This window comes from Carassius gibelio, chromosome B7 (assembly GCF_023724105.1).
Source record: "Carassius gibelio isolate Cgi1373 ecotype wild population from Czech Republic chromosome B7, carGib1.2-hapl.c, whole genome shotgun sequence".
NCBI lineage: Eukaryota > Metazoa > Chordata > Actinopteri > Cypriniformes > Cyprinidae > Carassius > Carassius gibelio.
In genome coordinates, this window is record NC_068402.1 from 16,081,507 (window position 1) to 16,101,603 (window position 20,097).

General features: G+C 37.0%; 1 protein-coding gene across 2 annotated transcripts in view; it reads right to left on the bottom strand.

The window, feature by feature from the left end:
* Positions 1 to 20,097, bottom strand: part of map2k5 (mitogen-activated protein kinase kinase 5) — a 52,653-nt gene that overhangs the window by 5,285 nt on the left and 27,271 nt on the right. For both annotated transcript variants that reach the window (XM_052561251.1, XM_052561250.1), the window contains exons 17-21: positions 19,425 to 19,454; positions 15,038 to 15,064; positions 14,684 to 14,716; positions 7,933 to 7,994; positions 3,735 to 3,780 (exon numbers count right to left, since the gene is read on the bottom strand). In XM_052561251.1, the coding sequence (XP_052417211.1) occupies positions 3,735 to 3,780; positions 7,933 to 7,994; positions 14,684 to 14,716; positions 15,038 to 15,064; positions 19,425 to 19,454 (198 nt within the window). The remainder of the gene's footprint in view (positions 1 to 3,734; positions 3,781 to 7,932; positions 7,995 to 14,683; positions 14,717 to 15,037; positions 15,065 to 19,424; positions 19,455 to 20,097) is intronic.

Here is a 20,097-nt window from a genome sequence, read left to right on the forward strand (position 1 = left end):
GTGATAATCACCTGAATTCTCTATTAAAGTAAAACAGCCGAACCCAGGGGAAATCTCACCTCTCTCTTTAATTGTTTTGAGTCTGTTAAAGGCTTTTTAATCTAAGATTAATTTATGCAATTTTAAATAACTCTACATATGATTAATAAGCTTGAAAATTAAAAGCAATTATAACAAGTGGTTGGTCATCACCTCATTAGAATGTGTTGGCGAACAGCGACAGCTCTGCGTAATGTGTGTGCGTGTGTGTGTGCGCATGCACAAAGCCAATATTGAAGCCGAGAGAAAACATGAGAGAGAGAAACAGACTAAGGAAGGTGAAGAAGTCAGAGTAATAACTAGGTCTTTTCAGATTTGCATACTAACGACCTGCTCCCACTGGATACAGGACGATGTATATGAGCTCTTGGATAATGTTAAGATTTCATAACTGCTGATCTTTTAAGTCACTAAGCACTATGGGACAGACCATCTATCTGGATTTAAAAGCTGTAGGGTAAGCCTACTTTAATTATTGTTAAGCTAACACTACATCTGTGAGTGAGACGGGAGGGCTGAAACAAACATCTCAAAAACAGCCAGTCATTTCTCCAAATCTCCAAAACGGGTCTGTGTTTCAAACTCAAAGTTTTCTGAAAGCTTAATACTCAATGCTTATTGAATCTAGGAAAACATACAGTGTATAACTCTGTGGTTGAAATCAGCATTGGTAAAGAAAGTTAAACGCTACTTTTTAACTACTAAGGTAAAAAATAATAATAATAATAATACTTTTATTTAGAAAGGATGCCTTAAATTGTGTATCAAGATTTTCACAAAAACATTAGGCTGTTTTTAAACATTGATAAGAAGAAATGTTTCTTGAGCACCAAATTGGCAAATTAGAATGATTTCTTGGTGAGCATAAGACATAAGAACAATGTTTGAATGATAGTGTATATATTATCGATTTTGTCAGTAGATCCCTTCCATTAATCGTTAATGTACCTGGATTACATGAATGTAAACTGGAATCATTTAGAGGAATCGTAAGAGAAACTGTTCAATTCTTTAAAACTCCCATTTCTTATATTTCTTTCTAAAGACAACGCATATAAAGTGACTTTTATCAAACTCCGATAACTGCCTAAGCCAAATTAAAATCAAATAGACCGATTTATTCTGACAACCTGATTTCTAACATCTGACCAAGTCTTTGTGGCAAAAAGAGTCCGGCAGATTTGAAGACCCCCATTCTCAGGGGGGTGGGCGAGAGGGAGAGAAGGCAGACAGACACAGTGTCAGAGAGCTAAAAGGTAGGACTACCCTCGGGGGAGTTCAAGAAGCTCCTCAGCGTGCTAATGTGTAAACAAGTCATCAGAGCGGTGTCAGAGGGCTTTCAACGCCTGTTCTCATCCAAATCCCCACGGCACGGGCCACTGGCATTCAGCGAGACTGTGCGTCTTTTTAAGGGCTGCTCCCATGGGTCTTAAAACACATGAACATAAGCAATCGCTCCTTAGCTCATCAGCCCACATAATCAGGAAACGTGGGGGTGGCTACAGGAGCACTGTGACAGATTCGGCGAGCTATAGTGGGACTCTTTCAGCTTTTTGTCCCTGGGTGAGCCTCATATCTGTTGCAGCTGAGCCCCCTGGACAGCCCGCAGGGAAAGGGGGGATGGCAGAGGCCAGGAGGGGACAAAAGGTGCAAAAAGACTGAGTGGCAATGAGAGAGAAAGATGTCAATCACTGCACTGAGCCTAACTAAAACTAACTTATATATGTTTTTTTTCTGATCTTAAGACCCTAAAAATGATTAAACACACAACTTCACCCACACACACACGATGATTCAAATGACACCGGCCTGTATTGAATATAGCATTGCATAGGCTAATATAAATAGCTTATATAAATTATAAAGAAAGAAAGAAAGAATTTAGCTTTTTCAATAAGTCCGTGTCAATAAGTTCAGTGTGAAATGACTTGAGCTTCAGAAATATTAATTTTGTGATCAAGAAACATCATTATTATCCATGTTTTTTCAAAATAACAGCATTTATTTTCGATAGAAATCTTTTGTAAAATTATAAATGTCACTTAATGTTTAATGCAATCCCTGCTAAATAAATAAGCACTGAAAAAAAACACATCAGTGTATTACATCAGTCAAAAAAGACAAAGTATGTGTTTTAATAATAGTGCAAATACCAAGACATCTGATATTAAAGGATAAAGACATTTTTTCACTTGTTCTCAGAGCGATGAGTTAAATGCTAAGCATTATTGGAAGTGGAGACTGTCTCTCAATCACCGTCCTGATAGAGTTAATCTCGACAGTGAGTGAGCAAACACTGAATCGCAGGTATCACACTCATGCTCTCTGCATCAGCAGCAGTCAGATCTCTGTGGACTGCGCTGTCCGTGGTGCTGAGAAAATCCAGCTGCTGTGCTCACAGCTTTTAAAGGCTCTGATTGCAACTTCTGTGACAGTGTTAGCCGACACACAACCTAGTCAGCCCAGCCACTGGAGGAATTTGAGTTGTTCCAAATGGCACAGAAGTAGAATTAACACCACATCTACACCAGGCACGACAATACAGAAGCACCCATTATAATCAGTGATGCTGTCTACAGTGGATGTGGCATGATACAACATGACAAATCCCTGACAGTAAACAAATGCTTTGCTCCATTTATGCCATACTGACTCAAAATTCTAATTATCTGCAATGATCGCTTTGTTGAGTTCAGTATAGACGGCCTCAAGTGTTGTTGCAACATTTCTAAACTTAGTTTTTGAGTTTAAAAGCATTAGAGCCTGTGTGGACTGATTTCCCAGACACAGATGTAGCCTGGGCTGAGACTCAGAATTACAATGGATAATATGTCATTTAAGTCTGAGCCATAGACAAAAATATTCAAAAGTTTTCTTTTTGGATGAGGACACAATGAATCAATAATAGTAATAATAATACATTATGCTATACACTGGGGGAAAGGTTGCATTCGAGGTTGTAAAAAATGACAATTATGTTTTAATTATGCTTTAAAGTCTTCCTACTTCAAAATGTCACATTTAATTTAACATTTTACTTGACATGTGAAATTTATTAGCAATTTCTAAATAAAAAATATTTTATATTTTTTATATATTCATATTTTCCCCAGTGTATGAAAATTCCCTTCATGAAACTGATGACATTGGATTGTCCCTTTTATATCTACTAATGGGAGAAGCTTCCAAGAGGTGCTTAGATTTGAAAAAACATTCAAATGTATACACATCCTTTAAAGATGTTAAAATGTAAACATTTAGAGTTGTTTAACACCTCACAATGCTCAAGCACCTTTTTATCTGATAATATCTAATAGGCATGTGCCCTTCACAAACACATATAGCATCCTACTGCTTTTTTGTTCTTCCTCAGCTGAATTCACAGCAGAGGACTCAAAGGTTACACATCACTTAAACAATTCAAATCAATAGCCTGATGGTCTTAAAAGTTACTTGCATTGTGCAGATTAGTGGAGTATGTAACACAGGACAGATGAAGTTTTCAAACAAAAACCAAAAGAAACAAAAAAGTCAAGGTTTTACCCAAACCCTTACACAGAGTCCCAACAAAAGCCTTCCTACCATTGAATATACCCTTTCACTTACTCCATCCATTGAATAATTGCCATTTCATGTTCTAATCCCCTTGAAGGCTGATTTGGACTTAAGGGGGAAAATGTGGAAAAGAGACTCACCATAAGATTATTTGGAGCTGGTCTTTCTTTGGGTTGCTTCCTCATACTGTAGGAACAAAAGCAGAAGAGGTCATTATATGTGATTCCACAAACAGTAATTAATTGGCCTCTGTTAATTCAAAAGGATGAACGCAAAAGAAGCATGTCAGAACTCCTTAAGGTTTGATTGAGGAGGCCAAACCTTGACTTACCTGCTTTGCTCATCAAATGAGGATTGAAGTAATTCACTTCTTTGAGGACTTCTTTTTAACCCAATATTAAAATATCAAGGGTTTATTAGTTAAGCTTCAATTATACTTGCTATGTGATATGTTGCTATTCAAAATATTTACATTTAGTCGTTTAGCAGACACTTTTATCCAAAGCGACTTTCAAATGAGGACAGTGGAAGCAATCAAAATCAAGTCTATGTTAGCGTAAAGCAGTGCACTTTTTTTATTATATAATAAATAAAAAGAAAACATACAGAATAGAAAAATAATAGACAAGCTAATGTTAAGGGGCACATTTTGTTTTTTTTACACTAATTGTTTTTCATCAAATATTGGCCAATTTATCTGACAATGTATTGAAAATATGACTCATAATAACAATAGTCAGCAAGGTTTTAATAGACTTTATAGGCTTTTAAAGGTATAAAATGATATAAAATATACTGTCATTTTATTTTCCACTCTTCAATACTCATAACATCAGACAGGGTTTTTGTGCACAAATCTATTCTGATTCCTGACTTTTTATTCAACTTCATTCTGACCTTTTAAATGGATCAAGAATTAAATGGGCCTATTTTTGCAGCAGTGCATTTAAGGCTTCTCATATAGACAGTGTCTATGCATGTACAATGAGTGTTCAATATATTTTGCTCTGCACATACTCTTCAATACCAACCTCTTAAGACAAGTTCACAAAACAATTCATGATGAAATGTGCCACTGAAACTCTTAAGGTCAGACTGAAGTGATCAGGGACCTTGTAAAAAATCAACTTCAGTCACTCCATTTGAAAGCATATCAAAGGCCTTTATAGCAGCAGGTGCTGCACACAGTCAGCCAGAAACAGCACAAGATTTGACAACTTCAGGGTTCCCTGTCCTTAATGAACACCAGATGCAAGGACCTTTTCAAGTATCTACCATTTCCGCACTACCCTAAATCTGTTTCAGTATACATGTTGTAACTGAAGGCCCTTATAACACATCAAGTATAACAATTAATTTGTGAACATGCAAGCTCAGTATAGCAATCTTAATGCTTACAATTTATCAAGGTTTTCTGGAGTTGTTGTGCAATAGCCTACACAAGAACAAATCTGAATTTGAAATCATGACTCACTGACCTCACACAGTTGTTTCTATCAAATAAAAAGTAATGTCTTCTGTCAGTGTGCACCTGTGTAATATTGATATGTTGAACTAATAAATAGGAATAAAATAATAATTACTAAAATTGACGACAAAATAACTTAATGAAAAAACCCAGACAATGTGGTTGTCAAGAAAATCAGATGCTCTTCAAAATTTAGTCCGAATTTCATCTAAGTTTGGTTTTCAAACTGCCAGCACATTCAATTACTTTCAAGGACTTTCCAATTCTTGAATCCATGTCTGAAAATACTTTCAAGAGTGTGTAAATCCTATAATTTAGGGCAGCACAAGAATTGGTTAAACTTATAATCATGATTATTTTGATTAAAATTATAATCACGATTTTTGATAACGATTATTATATACTGCTGAAAAAACTGCTAAAACTATGACTATGAAGGTCACATGTCTGCTCACTGAATAAGCATAATTAACATGTAAATCACATCACGTTCCTGCATTTAGGGTTCTGATATCAGAAATCCTAGAACAAGAGAACAAGCCCATTTGTAGTTTAGTGTCAATACAGTGGAAGTTTACAGTATGTTTTCTTAAAGGTCCCCTTCTTCGTGATCCCATGTTTTAAACTTTAGTTAGTGTGTAATGTTCTTGTTAGAGTATAAATAATATCTGTAAAATGCTAAAGCTCAAAGTTCAATGCCAAGCGAGAGATTTTGTTTAACAGAATTCGCCTACAAAAAAACGACCCGTTTGGACTACAGCCCTCTAGTTCCTGCAGGAATGACGTCACTAAAACAGTTTTTTTGACTAACCTCCACCCACATGAATTCACAAAAAGGGGGGCGGGGTCTTGTCGACGGAGAAGAGGAAGAGCTGCGTTTGTGTTTGCCATGTTGTTGAAACGCTGTTATTTTCATCTCGGAGTCCAGTCATCTTTGTTTCGGCTTTCCAGGGACGCTGTACTTGGAGATTAATGGTTACAATTTATGTTTAACTCGGTTCCCGAAAATTATACACACAAAATTATTTGCACAAAGATTATTCTTGAAAGATGGAGCAGTTCCCTCTTTGTCTGGAGAGGGCGTTGTTTATGGACCACAGCCGGTAAGTGTATTTTATTATTTAAGTTGGTGCGTTTAACAGTTTCTGTAACTTATTACACAAAGGGCAACGCTGTTTAGCTTTGTTAACTACTGTAGATGTTAGGGCTGTACAAAAAGACGAATGCGGTTTTCATGCGCATTTCGTCAGTAAAAACGCTCCTGTGATTATAAGTACATCTCCAGCACATGCGTTCTAGTCCAATCACGTTAGCAGGAGGGCAGCGCGCGCTCAGCTGCTGTCGAATCACAACACAGAAACCGCTGGCCCAATCAGAACTCGTTACGTATTTCTGAAGGAGGGACTTTACAGAACAAGGAAGTCATCAGCCCGTTTTTATGACAGTGAAAACATGAACACGTTATATTGCACACTGTTAACACAATCAAAGCTTCAAAAAAGTGCGAATAACGGGACCTATAATATTATAAATATATAATATGCAATCATAAATCCCATGTTTTTTCCCATAATCCCATAATTTTCTTAATAAATGTAGATTATGCATCCAGTATATCTTCCACACCATTTTTATCGTCACATCCTCTTTATCATTGCACTGTTGAGGTTAATATTACTGCATCTCAAAGTGATAAAGGGAGAGGTAAGTAATTATCAATTCTCCTTGGCACAGATCACACCTAAGTGCAAGTAAATTAGTCAAGCTGACCCAGATAAGAAATGGGAGGGATTATAGGGACAGAGCAGCCTACAGAGGGGCCCATTTGGACCATGATGAATGACACACACACTCAGAGCAGGCTAATAATAGAAGAGGATGTTAGAAGAGCAGTGCCAGGCAGGGGTGGCCTGTTTGTGTAAATAAAGTGTGTTGCAGGTAAACATCAGCTGCTAAACAAATCCCATAACATCTGGCTTCACCCACCGTGCCCTCGGGCAAAAGAGGTTGGTGGGGAATTGGTTTCTTGGGGCATGACCTGTGGAAGGCAATTTTGAGTGCGGTTGTGTTTGAGAAAGCAAGGTCAGCAAACCAGGGACGGATGTTGGGTAAATATTTACTGGTGTGTATAGCTAGTCTAACTCCTGTACTGTCTGGTGTGTAGACCCAGGAAAGGGTATTGTGTGTTGGGCCACTACATTTTACACGATTTACACACAACTTGTTGGAGATTTTTTTAATGTTTTTTTTTTTTTAAAGAAAGGCAAGGCTGCAATTATTAGATCAAGAATACAGTGTAATATTATTACAACTTAAATAACTCTTCTATTTTAATATATTTTAATGATGCCAAGCTGAATTTTCAACAACCATCACTCTGTTATTCAGTGTCACGTGATTCTTTGGAAATCATTCTTATATGCTGACTTGGGGCTCAAGAAACATTTCTTATTGTCAATGCTGAAGCCAGTTCTGCTGCTTATTATTTGCGCCAAAACTGTGATTTCTAAGATTCATTGATGAATATAAAGTCTAGTATATACTACATAAACACACACAAACATATTTAGACAAACAAAGGTTTTAAAGCAGGGGTTTGAACAAGAAATCCTCATTTGGCATAAATGCATAAAGTAAGTTTCAGCTGTTACATTATTACATAATTTTCACAGTCAGACATTGGGCAGCTTTGATCAGCTCCAGTATTTTTCATATTCTAAATGTATTCTGTTTTGTTTTTAAATAAAATGCTCTAATAGTTTGTGTTGTGGGTTATCAATGCAAATTCATTACAATGTCATAAGGCTTTATTTATTTCTGAGAAACAGAAGAGAGGAAACAGGTGTTCAGTTAGTACTGGAGATACTCACCATTGTGTAATGAAGTGGACAAATTTCTCACTGAACTGACCAATTGGAAGCACCGGAGGATCCTAAAAAAATAAACATATATACACATTGTCAAAATTATAATTTTCGAAAAAATCCACAATGGAATAGAAATATTGAAAAGATGTTTAATGCTTTCAAAAAAAAAAAAAAAAAAAACTTTAAAATGATGTATAACTGTAGTTTCTGTGTGGCCTTGACTAGTTTGCAAAAGGGTTACAGTCCATAATGAGGTATTCTATGTGTGGACATTCAAAAGCAACCGTGTATATTCAATTTTCGAAGCACCTGAACCCCTCTTTTGTTGGACAGTGGACGAACATGTTGAACGTGTGACAAACACTCACAGACAAAAAGCATACACTCTCAGAGAAAGACAGCCATTCATGTGCTCATAAGGCGGAAGGCATACAGCTGACAAAAACATTTAGTTATGACCTCAACCTCCATTTAATGTTAACAAGGTAAGAAAATTAAATCAGAAACTTCTAAAGAACAGATACATTGAAAGCAAACAGAACATGTGAAATAAAGTCAAATTCTAGATCTATTTCTAACGCTGTAATTGAAGCTTTCTTGCATGTATTCAGACACCTCTGAGACCAAACCATGACATATTCAGTGTAATATATCTTTCTGGAAATTGGAGTCCCTGTTTTATCTAAGACTAGAGAAGAGAGAAAAAAATGTGGCCTGTTTCAAAGAAAAGATTATTTGTATTCCAACCATAATTTGAATTAATATGACCTCAGGGGAAAGAAATGAGGACATCAATATGTAACACAGACACAAAAGCCTTGATGTTAAAGACAAAATTGAGATTCAAGGTGTTTAGGAAGGACTGATGTATTGGAAGGGAAAGTGAATAGATTTTCTTTTAGGAAATGTCTGTTTGTGAGGGACAAAGAGAATGTAAAAACTGCTTTTACAGCCTGTAGGAATTGAATATAAAAACTGCACAGTACTAGCAATCTTGTTGCAGTTTTAAAACACACACATACACATGGATAGCAGGACGACAGAAAGCAATGATCTGATCCGAGGCTATGAGGGGACTAAAAAAGTTGCATATGCAACAATAAACAAAAATCATGTTGTTATTGGAGAAATGTGTGTGCATTAGAAGTAAATGCCTGCCTGAATAACTCTCATAAACATTCTTAATAAACAAGTCTCATTCACAAAACTGTCTCAAACTCACTATAGAGTTAGTGGTTTGAATCATGTTAACTTCTTCCTGATTCAGGAGTTCATAACTGACTGAACACAAGTCATTTATCAGTTACATTTTTCAAAAATAAATATTGTTAGTGTGATGTATATTTTAGGCTCATGCTTATTCATGTACAACAACATGTAATTAAATATAACATTTCAACATTTGGTATTCTAAAAAAATAAAAGAAAAAATAAATAAAATAATAATAAAAAAAATAAAATACATAATAGGTTACTTTTTAACATGTGGTTCAATTGTCAAGTTAAATCAACTGTAATAGAATATAATCAATTTCCCCACACAGACAGAAATATTCCTTCAAAACAGAATGATACCTAACTGGCAAAAAAACACAATCAAGACAAAACTGGAACCAATTTATATTAAATTCAACTAGAAAAACATTTTTTTTAAAACTGTTTATAATATAATCATGGTGTCGTCTGTATAATGCACTAAAAACTTCTCGTCTGAGAAAATCTGTAATTTGACAACTAAAAATGCATTTGTCTCTAAATGTTTCTTTTTATGCGCCATCTTCTCACTAGTACTGTTTTTTTATTTGCATCTAGACAGTTTAGGAAACACCTGTTCAAATGAACATATAGCCAGAGGTACACTAGTGCAGCTATACATCATTACACAGCCCGGAGGTCACAGTAAACATACATGTCCAAAGTCTGGACCAAAAAAAAAAAACTAATTCAGAGCAAAACTCATAACCCACATGTAATTACAGCCACATGCACACAGCCTCACACACGTACACTAACAGATGCATGTACACTTGAGGACGCACAAACACCTTCATTTGGGAGTCTTTGATGTGGCGGCTGCATGATGAGGATGATGATGATGAAAGCACTGTTAATATTATGCAGCTTGCTGCCATTATCCAACACTACAAACAGAGCCAGACCATGGCCCGTCTTCCTCCACAATACCAGCAGTAAATATACATGTAATTGCCCAGCAGCAATTATCAGGCAAAATTAGATCAGTAATTACAGAGGTGAATTTAAGCAGAGTCTTATTAGAAGCTTCAGGGTTGTTTCAATACACGACTGGATAGGGACAATTAAAGACGGGCCGCTGTGCAGATGGACAAGTGTGTAACAACTATTAGACGCAAAGTAGAGCTGGACCTGATCGAGGGATTTGGGAGAGAAAAAAAAAAAACTTTCGTGCTTCACCTCATTTAGCATTTTATTCACCCTTCCCATGAGCCCTGCGAGGCCTTGCGGCTGATTATTTATACTGGGGTCACCATGGAAACCAGGTGTATGGTATTCACACACAATGCCCTTCAAACAAGCTAGACTGTCATTACAGTCCAAGTGGTCAGATTATTAAATCAACGACCTGTGACCTTCCTGAATTTCTCTCATATACTTCATGAGACTTCTTTGTTTTTTCAGTGGCTTTTCATCATTTCCAATGGTAATCTCACCATGGCCTACAGGTTTAAAAGAAGCGCTAAGGAGACAAATTTGGTAAAATTTGTAAAGAAAAAAATCAAGTAAAGTCTTGAGACGAGTTTTATAAAAGTTGAACTAGGGTTTTGCCGATAGACGAGTATCTTGTATCGATGACAGACAGTGATATCGCCTGTGGCTGACATAAACAAGAGTGCAGATGTATGTGAAATGTAAGTATACCAGATTGATTCTTTGTGTATATAGCTTCACTGATTATAATAAGAGTGTTATAAAGTGCATTAATTCACGCTAGACTGAAATCAGTGATGATGTTCTTTGATAATGCAAAATGCTGTTCGAATAAATAAAGAAACGTAAGCGTTATAATTAGTAGTTTACAATTATAACAATTATTACTACGAAACAATAAACAAATAGGAAATAATTAAATAAATTAGCATGATAATATCATATATTGGCGATCTCACGGGATGACGACAGGATGACGAGGGGGTTACGGGGGAAGTAGTGGCCTAATGGTTAGAGTCGGACTCGCAATCGAAGGGATGTGAGTTCGAGTCTCGGGCCGGCAGGAATTGTGTTTGGGGTGTGCATGTACAGTTCTCTCTCCACCCTCAATACCACGAATTAGGTGCCCTAGAGCAAGGCATCAAACCCCCAACTGCTCCCTGGGCGCTGCAGCATAAATGGCTGCCCATTGCTCCAGGTGTGTGTTCACAGTGTGTGTGTGTGTGTGTGTGTGTGTGCACTGCTCTGTGTGTGTGCAATTCGGATGGGTTAAATGCAGAGCACGAATTCTGAGTGTCATGTCATGTCATGAGAATATGGAGAATACATATACTATAAAACTGGAAAAAACTAGCCAGACTATCATTACCAGCGTCCTCTTGAAGTCAAATTGGTCAGATTATTACATCAACTGCCTGTGACCTTCCTGAATTTCTCCCATATGACTCATGACACTTTTTTTCTTCCTTCTAGTGACTTTTCAACATTACTGATGATGAACTCACATTTAATGGGTCTCTGATTGTACATTCACATCACAGAATATGCATTCCCATTTTTCTAATTGACTGGTCTTGATGTTCTTCTTGAGCAGATATCCTCTTTAATCAGCCTGTTTCTCATATTCTCTCCGGTATAGTTTCTAAATGTTCTCATTTCTCCTGCTCTTTCAGTCCATCACACTGTCTCTGTCTCTTTCTCGGTCTGTGCACTAGATTACTCTTTAAAGTAGGTCCTGGGGAGTACCCACAACTCCCGTCTCAAGCTCTCTCTCACCGTCTCTCTCTGAAGGTTGTAAATCAGTGGCAGTGAGTAATAAGGCCTTGGTCAGCTGAATGCAGTCGGCAGCGGCGTGGCGGCGCACTCTTTGGCCTGAGGGAGACGGAGCGAAGGGCACGGCAGAAAATAGTTTGAGTGATGCCTCTGCCGGATGAGTAATGAACAGGTCAAGCAGGTCAACTCATTACACGAGCGGCCGTTTAATTATTAATTACGTGCAGCAATCTATAGCAGACAGGACACGTTGGGTATGTTTAATGTGTGTTTATGCTTCCCTCTCCTTCATCTCTCTGTGGCGTTCTGTTATTAGCATGTGTCAGTGAGTAGCTCAAGCAGAGAAGAGAAGGGAGAGACTCCCCCCACACACACAATTAACACAATTACTTATTAATTACTCACATAGCGGTGGAAAGCGCATTTAAATGTCGGAGTTACCATGGCCTAAGGGCTTTAACTGAATGCTGAGGAGATTGATGCAAATTTGGGGATTGTCTAAATGCCGAGTGTGGTAAAAGATAACCTCGTAACTCTTAAGATTGGCTAATTTAAGGAACAGATCTGCTGAGGTTTGCTAAGGTACAGCCATTCAGATCCAACAGTTTTAACACAGATGATGTTTAATCTTACTTTATAAGTAGAAAAAAACCCAAAATGGATGGCCCTGTGTCCCAGTGTACAGCTGCTTAGTGAGCAGACAACAGTGAATTTAAAATACCTTTACATAACCTAAAAATGGGAAAGATTGCGATATTCTTAAAATGGTAAAACTGAATTTTCAGCAGCAATTACTCCAATCTATGTGACCCTTCAGAAATGACTCCAAAATGTTGATTTGCTTCTCAAAGAATCATTTTGCAATACTTATATGAATAATTTTCAACACTGATAATAATACAACTAAAGTTTGGCTTGAGGATTGGATAAAATGACTACTGAAGAATCGTGTCACAGTGAAGACTGGAGTGAAGGTAAAAAATCAGCAGTCATCACAGGAATACATTTTAAACATTTTAAAATATCTCAACATAGAAATCAGTAATTTTACACTGTAATAATACTGATTCATAATATTACAGTTTTTACTGTATTTGATCAAATAAATGCAGCCTTGGTGGGCATATATGTACATACATACCTACACACACACTGCAAACAACTGCCTCAGGGCCAGTAAAGAGTACAAATCTGAAGAATCACTAATCATAAAACTCTTTATACACAACAGGGCCCGGATTCACGAAAATCTTCTTAAGAAAAAAAATTAAGAAATTTCTTAAGATAAAGTCCACGAAGTTTGTAAGTCTTCTTCTCTTAAGTTCTCAAATATATTCTTAAGAACATCTGAATCTTTTTCTTGTTTCTTTTTACATGACGCACTGCTAAACTCACACTATTGTCTTTTTGTGATTCCATAGATTACCCTAATAATCATAATAAACACTGTATTTTCTTTGTGACTTTGACTGGCACTCAGCTTCACGTTTTTAATACGGCCTGTTTTTGAACAGTTACTTTTAAAATAGCCTGTCTCAAGCTGCAGCGATATGTTTCATTCATTTTTGTGCCGTGTTATTGCGCTCTCATCTAAGTGAACGCTTCCGGTATGTGAGTCCGCGCTTCTACAGCAAATGCATCCTGCGCATTCATATACACTGCCAAAGATTATGTATTTATAAACTCAGATCAACGCGTTCAGTTATAGCTCTCTATCTGACTCGTTTTATAATTGCTAATGACTTTTGAAGTCAGCAAAAAGCAGCGTCACACACAGACTAAACATGACCCTTCAGAAAACTCATGCACATCCCTAGTTCTTCTGTGTATTATATGTAGCTGTTGTTGTAATGCTTAAATATAACAATTCATTTGAAATAACCCAATAAACTAATTAAATAATTATTATTCTTTGGGATTCAAGACATGTCTGGGGCTGTCCTAAATTTATTTATGATGATTTTTAAGAAGATTCTTTTCAAGAATTTGAATTCTTCTTAGGTTTTGTCTTGAGAACAATCTTAAGAAAAAAGATAAGAATATTCTTAAGATGAATTTTTGGGAATAGAAAATATTCTTAACTTTTTTTTAAAGTTAAAAAAGAAAAAGAAAACGGCAGTTAAGAAGAAATTTCTTTTTAAGAATGTTTAGTGAATCCAGCCCCTGATTTATACCAGAAAGGTGTGTATATCAGAGCAGTGATATATAACACAAGAGCTGTATCTATTTCAAGGAATATCTGGGTTTAACTGACCCTGACGCAACTCCTCAGAGAGATAAGGGTGAGAAAATATGTCAGGGTTTAGCTGGGTGTATTTTAGCGCCTAACGGATGTCAAGGTTAATGCAACAACTCTGTGGTCCACAACCCTCAGTTGTCCAGAGCCCTGTCATGCTACATTAAACCAGCAAACCGTGTGTGTGCACATGTTTACAAATGTTCAAGACTGAGACAGAATGAGAAAGAAATGCATAGAATATAGATATAAGCTTTAAATTTGTTTGTACAAAAAAAAAAAAACTGTGATTGTTTTACTGTTAGTCTGAAACAACTACAATTTGCTGCCCAACCTTCTTCAATGTATTTTTCAAGTTTAGTCTATTTTCCAAAACCAGAGTTAAGCCAATTGTTTCTTTCTAGGCCTTGACTTCAGCACGGCTGGGCCCTCTACAGCTCCAGCTCTTCAGATCTCAAACCCTGAGCAGAGCTGATAATGCACCTCGCTTCATTAGGAAACAAAATATCAGCTTTCCACCCCATTAGGGACGGTTTCGTACATGGGACACAAACTCACCTCATCAACAATGCACTGCAATAACTGAAGAGGCTGCGACAGAGGGGGGTAGAAGAAAAAGAGATTAGACCCCATACAACGTCCTTACAGTGCAAAGGAAATAAAATCATTAATGCAATAAAACAGGTAGCAATACAGCTTAATCAAATGCACTCTGACTCGGGAAAAGCCATTTGATCTGTAATGTTTTCTTATTTCTAATGGCACCTAATCTGAATACAGGCTGTTAAGACAGAGTGTATTATTGTCTGGTATTAACTTCAGAGGGAGGCAACCATGCGAGGTGAGGAGAAAACTGCAAGGGGTTGCGAGAGGAGCCGCCTACATCTCTGAAAATACATGAAAAGCACTTACCATTAAGGAGCCCTGGTTCTTTTGAATCTGCGAGGAGAAAAAGGGATTTAGGTGAGAATGAGTAAGCAAGAGCAAAAACATGCAATTAGCATGTTACAATCACAAGCATTGCACCAAAACATGTTTATGATTACTGGGGGAAGATCAGGAAAACCCTGATGGCAAGATATGGGCATGATGTGGTAACATCGTTTACATAATGAAAACACAGCCGTTAATAGTCTGATCCTCAATTAGGATAAGCTTCACCAAGCATTTTTTCCATCAATTTCACATCTCCTGCATTTAATTCACCTCCAGGTTTATGTGTTTGTCTCTAAAAGTATACTCGTGCTGTACATCTCAAAAAGTTTCACAGTCTGGGGATAAAAAAAATAAAAATAAATAAATAAAGGTTGTTGTTTTATTTGATAATAAAAAATATTTTATATCCTTAACCATGTTATAACAAATACATATAGTTTCTACATAGCATTTCTGTTGGAAAGGAGAGTCCCAGTTCAAGGTAATAAAAAAACATTTCAGTCCTTTTCTGCCTTGCAATTTCCACTTGCTGGATCTAAGTAATCATCTGACAGAGGGTTTAGCTTAGATGGAGATAGACTGAGAACTTTTTCCACATATTTTGTTCGAACTGAAATGTTATTTAAAGGGCAACGGTGCTTACACAATTTGGCTTAAACCTCCTGCCTGCACCTTATAGTTTCAACTAACAGCTAACGATGTGAGACCACTCTGATGACATATTACGCTAGTCATTGATTCTCTCTTCTCAATTAAACATGGCCCAGCTCTCTTTAAATACCTGGAGACACTGGACCTATAATGTAGCAACTCACAGCACTGGCTAAAACTGCAAAGAACGGCAATCACAGGACAATTAAAGGCATAAATATTTGTTGTATGCACCCTTTTAAACCACTGGAGATGGATTGTTCTACTGAACAATCAAGACCACTTTAAACACATCACCTCGGCTTCGATTGACAAGCAATTCGAGAAATCATAACACCAAATATGCCATTTTTGCCCAACAAAGAAACCAGACGCAGTGGACTTGAACTTGAAAATGGTGTATATTGATGTATTTCCATGGTTAAAAAAAGATCGCTTCTGATGTTCATTCATGTTAATCTCATGTTATAATTAGTAAAGAGGACGAGATGATTTCAAAAGAAAAATTTCATATAAAATTTGAAAAAAGATGGAGCCAATGTTTTCTCTCAATCTATCAGCCCTCAGACCAGTTTCACCAGTAAGTGAGTGAGAAGAACTAAAAAACCTAGAGTGGAGCTGGAGTGAAATGAATTCACAACACTTTGGTCAAATTTTCTGCAAGTTACTCCTTTTTAACTTCTTGTTTACATAACTGTTGTACAATCACACTCAAAACTGTGCTGTTATACTATATATTGTCAAGACTGTGATTACCTGCGGCCTCAACAGAAACAACATGCTTGCTAGGGTGACATTGCTTAAATATAGCATTAAAGCACTGGGAGAGCAAAATCATACAGTATATTCAGACGAATACAAGGCTTAAAATGAGCTGAAACCAAAACAGCCGGAAAACAGAAAAGGCAACAATAAATCAATCAGGAGGAAAAGCGCTGGAGGCTGTATACACACGCCAGCCAGTCTGCAGTCTTCAAAGATTTTCCGAGCGAGCCATCGGGAGACGCCATTAACTCCTGACAAAGAATGCAAATTAATCCCAACATGGGGTGAGACGAAATTAAAGAGCCTTTTATAATCAATGACAAGATAACACATAGAAAACACACCCATGCACTCACACACACAAAACAGCAGCAGATTTGTGGCTCTGAGACGGAGTGCGAGTGGAGAGGGGGAAGGGCATCAGAAGTCAATGCAGAAATACAACAGGCTTCTCTCAAGATTTCAGAGCACAATGGACAATGACTCTTTTAGCATGTGTATGTGTGTGTATGAGAGAGAGAAAACAGACAGATGCCCGGGCTGATGTGAGTGACAGGCCAGGCCCGAGGTAGTGTGTGTGCTGGCAGGGTGGCGTGTGCATGCGTGTGTGTGTGATGCCTGCAGGTGAAGAGTCTGCAGCACCATATGGAGCTGTGAAAATTAACATCAAGAGCAAAAACGCTCTAGCAGTGGGAGGTTTAGCTCTCCCTCTCTTTCTTACTGACTAACCCCCTCCCTCTTTCTCCTTCATGCCTTTCTCTCTCTCTCTCTCTCTTTCTCTCTCTCTCTTTCTATTTCCATTCCATACGAATTCACAAATGCAGGAACAGGGAAAGGGAGAATAAGGAAGATTAAAGGAGGAAGTAATAAATTAATGGGGTGTGTATACATGAAATGCTTCAGTATAATGCCTTTGGCTCTATGGGCCAAGAACAAAAGTTTTGCCATTCACTGGCTCCAATTCCTATCGCTTTATCGGATCGTGATATACTGCATGATGAGAAGAATCTGATTGGCTTTCACACAATCCCATGTCATTGTCAAAGAGGATTTTTGTTTTTGTTTTTAAGGGTTAGATAAAGACGAAATTAAAAAGGACACGTTTAGTTCTGCAATCCTGTGAGGAAGAGAAATGCTGTACAGATCAAATCACGGTTCCAGACACTGTGTGTATGAGGGAGTGTTTGTGTGTACATGTGAATACATTAGTTTATGTAATAATACTCTGTGTATTAACATGATAATGGCCCTGTTAATAGATAATGCTGGAGAGCAGAGGAAAACAATTTCAAACGAGACAAGCCTCCAGGCCACGGGATAATGCACACACACAAATGCACGAAAGCACTCTTACACAGAAACCACCCTGGCCTCTAGCCTTCTCATGTTCTTACGTCTAATGTTCATCATCTCACAGTTTGTTCATCCTATATTTTGTCTGTCTCTTCTGTTAGAAAAATGTACACTAAAAATGGATCAGGATTTAGGATTAATCCAAGCAATCCTGATAATATCCTTTCAATTCTTGCATTGCATGTCAATTTTATAACTTTCGCCGTTGCCCACAATAGCTCTGCATCAACTGATGTGTGAGATAAAGTACAAACACACACCAGTGCCAAGCCCAGCCTCCGTGACCGTTCGATGCTCAAGGCTTTGGCTCTAGATGCAGCCTCAAAATGTTCCTTTCTGATTTCCTCTGCATGCCCTGAGTGGCTGCTTTGTTTTAATATGCTAATTAACCCAACAGGCATGCTGGGAGTAATTTATTGAGCATTAGTCAACATTTCCCTCATTAAACTCACTGCACTCTTGCATGCAGTGTAAAAACTTAAAAGCAGACAGTCTGATTAGAGAAAACTAAGGCACTGAATCAGATTTGGTTATTTCTAGAGTATATACACACAGGGTTGAAAAAGTATTCTAAAATTATTACTTATCTTTCAGTACTGTAATAATGTCAATCAATGTCATCGTCAATAAATTAAACAGTTCTGTAAAGTGTCACCATGTATAAACTGATTTAGAAAAAAAGAGTTCCCAAAAAAACTAGAGAGGAATCAGAAACTCCGCTGTTCCTATGTAACATATTCCTTAGGATGGCATTGAAAAAAATGTATGTAATTTTGAAAGTAAGGCCAATACTTGCCCCCAAAACAACTCAATTTTTGACACTGTCTAATTAAACATGTATAAAGAAAATTAAACACACTATACATCTACACAATGTCATACAACAGGCGACGTAAAATAACATTCTTTGTGCATTGGGTACTAAGTGGTTATTAAACGGAATCCTCCAAATGAATCCGGATTATTATCTGGGTTTGTCATTCTTAAAATGGGATAATCTTGATAAATCCCTGAATTAAATCTGATTACAAGGTGGCTGGGATTGAGGAATGGAGAAGGTCTGCAAGTCTTTTCAACTTTTAACGTCCTGCTCCAGTCGTGCTTGTGAATCAGTTTCTTGTCGATCAGCCACTTCAACCATTTGTACTATCTTTTCTATGTATTGACAAGTCTCCAGGGCTGTCATTCTGTTATGGCAATGGGTGTTTCGTTTCTAACACGCCCTGTACATGGTAGACCAATCACAAAGGACTGTGTCATCTGACCAAACACAGCAGGGAAAGGAGGGGTTATGGAGAGACTGATTCTTTAAACTGCTTCGCATTTTGTTGTTTATGTATAATTTAGAAGAGGTCAAATTAAATCTTTTTTTTTTTTGATGAAAATTAATGTGTTTTTTAACCTTGCATGCATGTAAACATGCAGGAGACTCAAAAAACAATATTAGCTACCTTAAAAATGGCATTATAGGAACTCTTTAAAATCAAGAGGAAGTGGATGCCTACCGTACCTCTAGGGCGTAGAACTGTTGAATATTTAAGTCCTGAAAGTTAAACTGGTTAAAATGCTATCTGATTTGATGTAGTACACTCACCTGTGGATATGGAAAAGAGCCCAGCGCCAACTGCCAATGAAATAACAGAGGGAACGTTAAGTTATAATGAAGTACAGAGAAATAAATCACATGCACACTCATTCACACACACCTGAATAAGCACATCAGCTTTTACCAATACAGCTCTGATGGACGAAGTCTCAATCAAAGCTGCTTAACATGAACATACTCAAATCTATTTCTTAATAATACATTACACTCATGTTTTTAGTCATTTCACTGCATATTAACTGCAACTAAATTAGAACGTATATACAGTTAATAAATGTACATTGAATGCATGTTGTTGACCTTTTTTTACTCGCTTATTTTTTCAGTTATTTCAGTATTGTATAAACTCTTCAAGATGTGGTTATAGTGCATTGCCGAATGCACTTAGAATAATTTGTTAACTGAAAATTAAACAAAAAAAACTATCTTTTCTTTTGAAATGTGTATGTAATATGGACATGCTACAGTTAAAATTATAGTCAAGTACTTTAATTATGTTTTAGTTTCTTAGTCAACAAATCAGAATAAGTGTACAGTACTTCAGTACAACACTCTCTCAATGTATTTTTTATTTCATTAATATTAGATGAAATAAAAGGGCACTTGAGATACAAAGCTTTCCAAAAAAGCACAGTATAATATGAGTGCACATTCAATACAA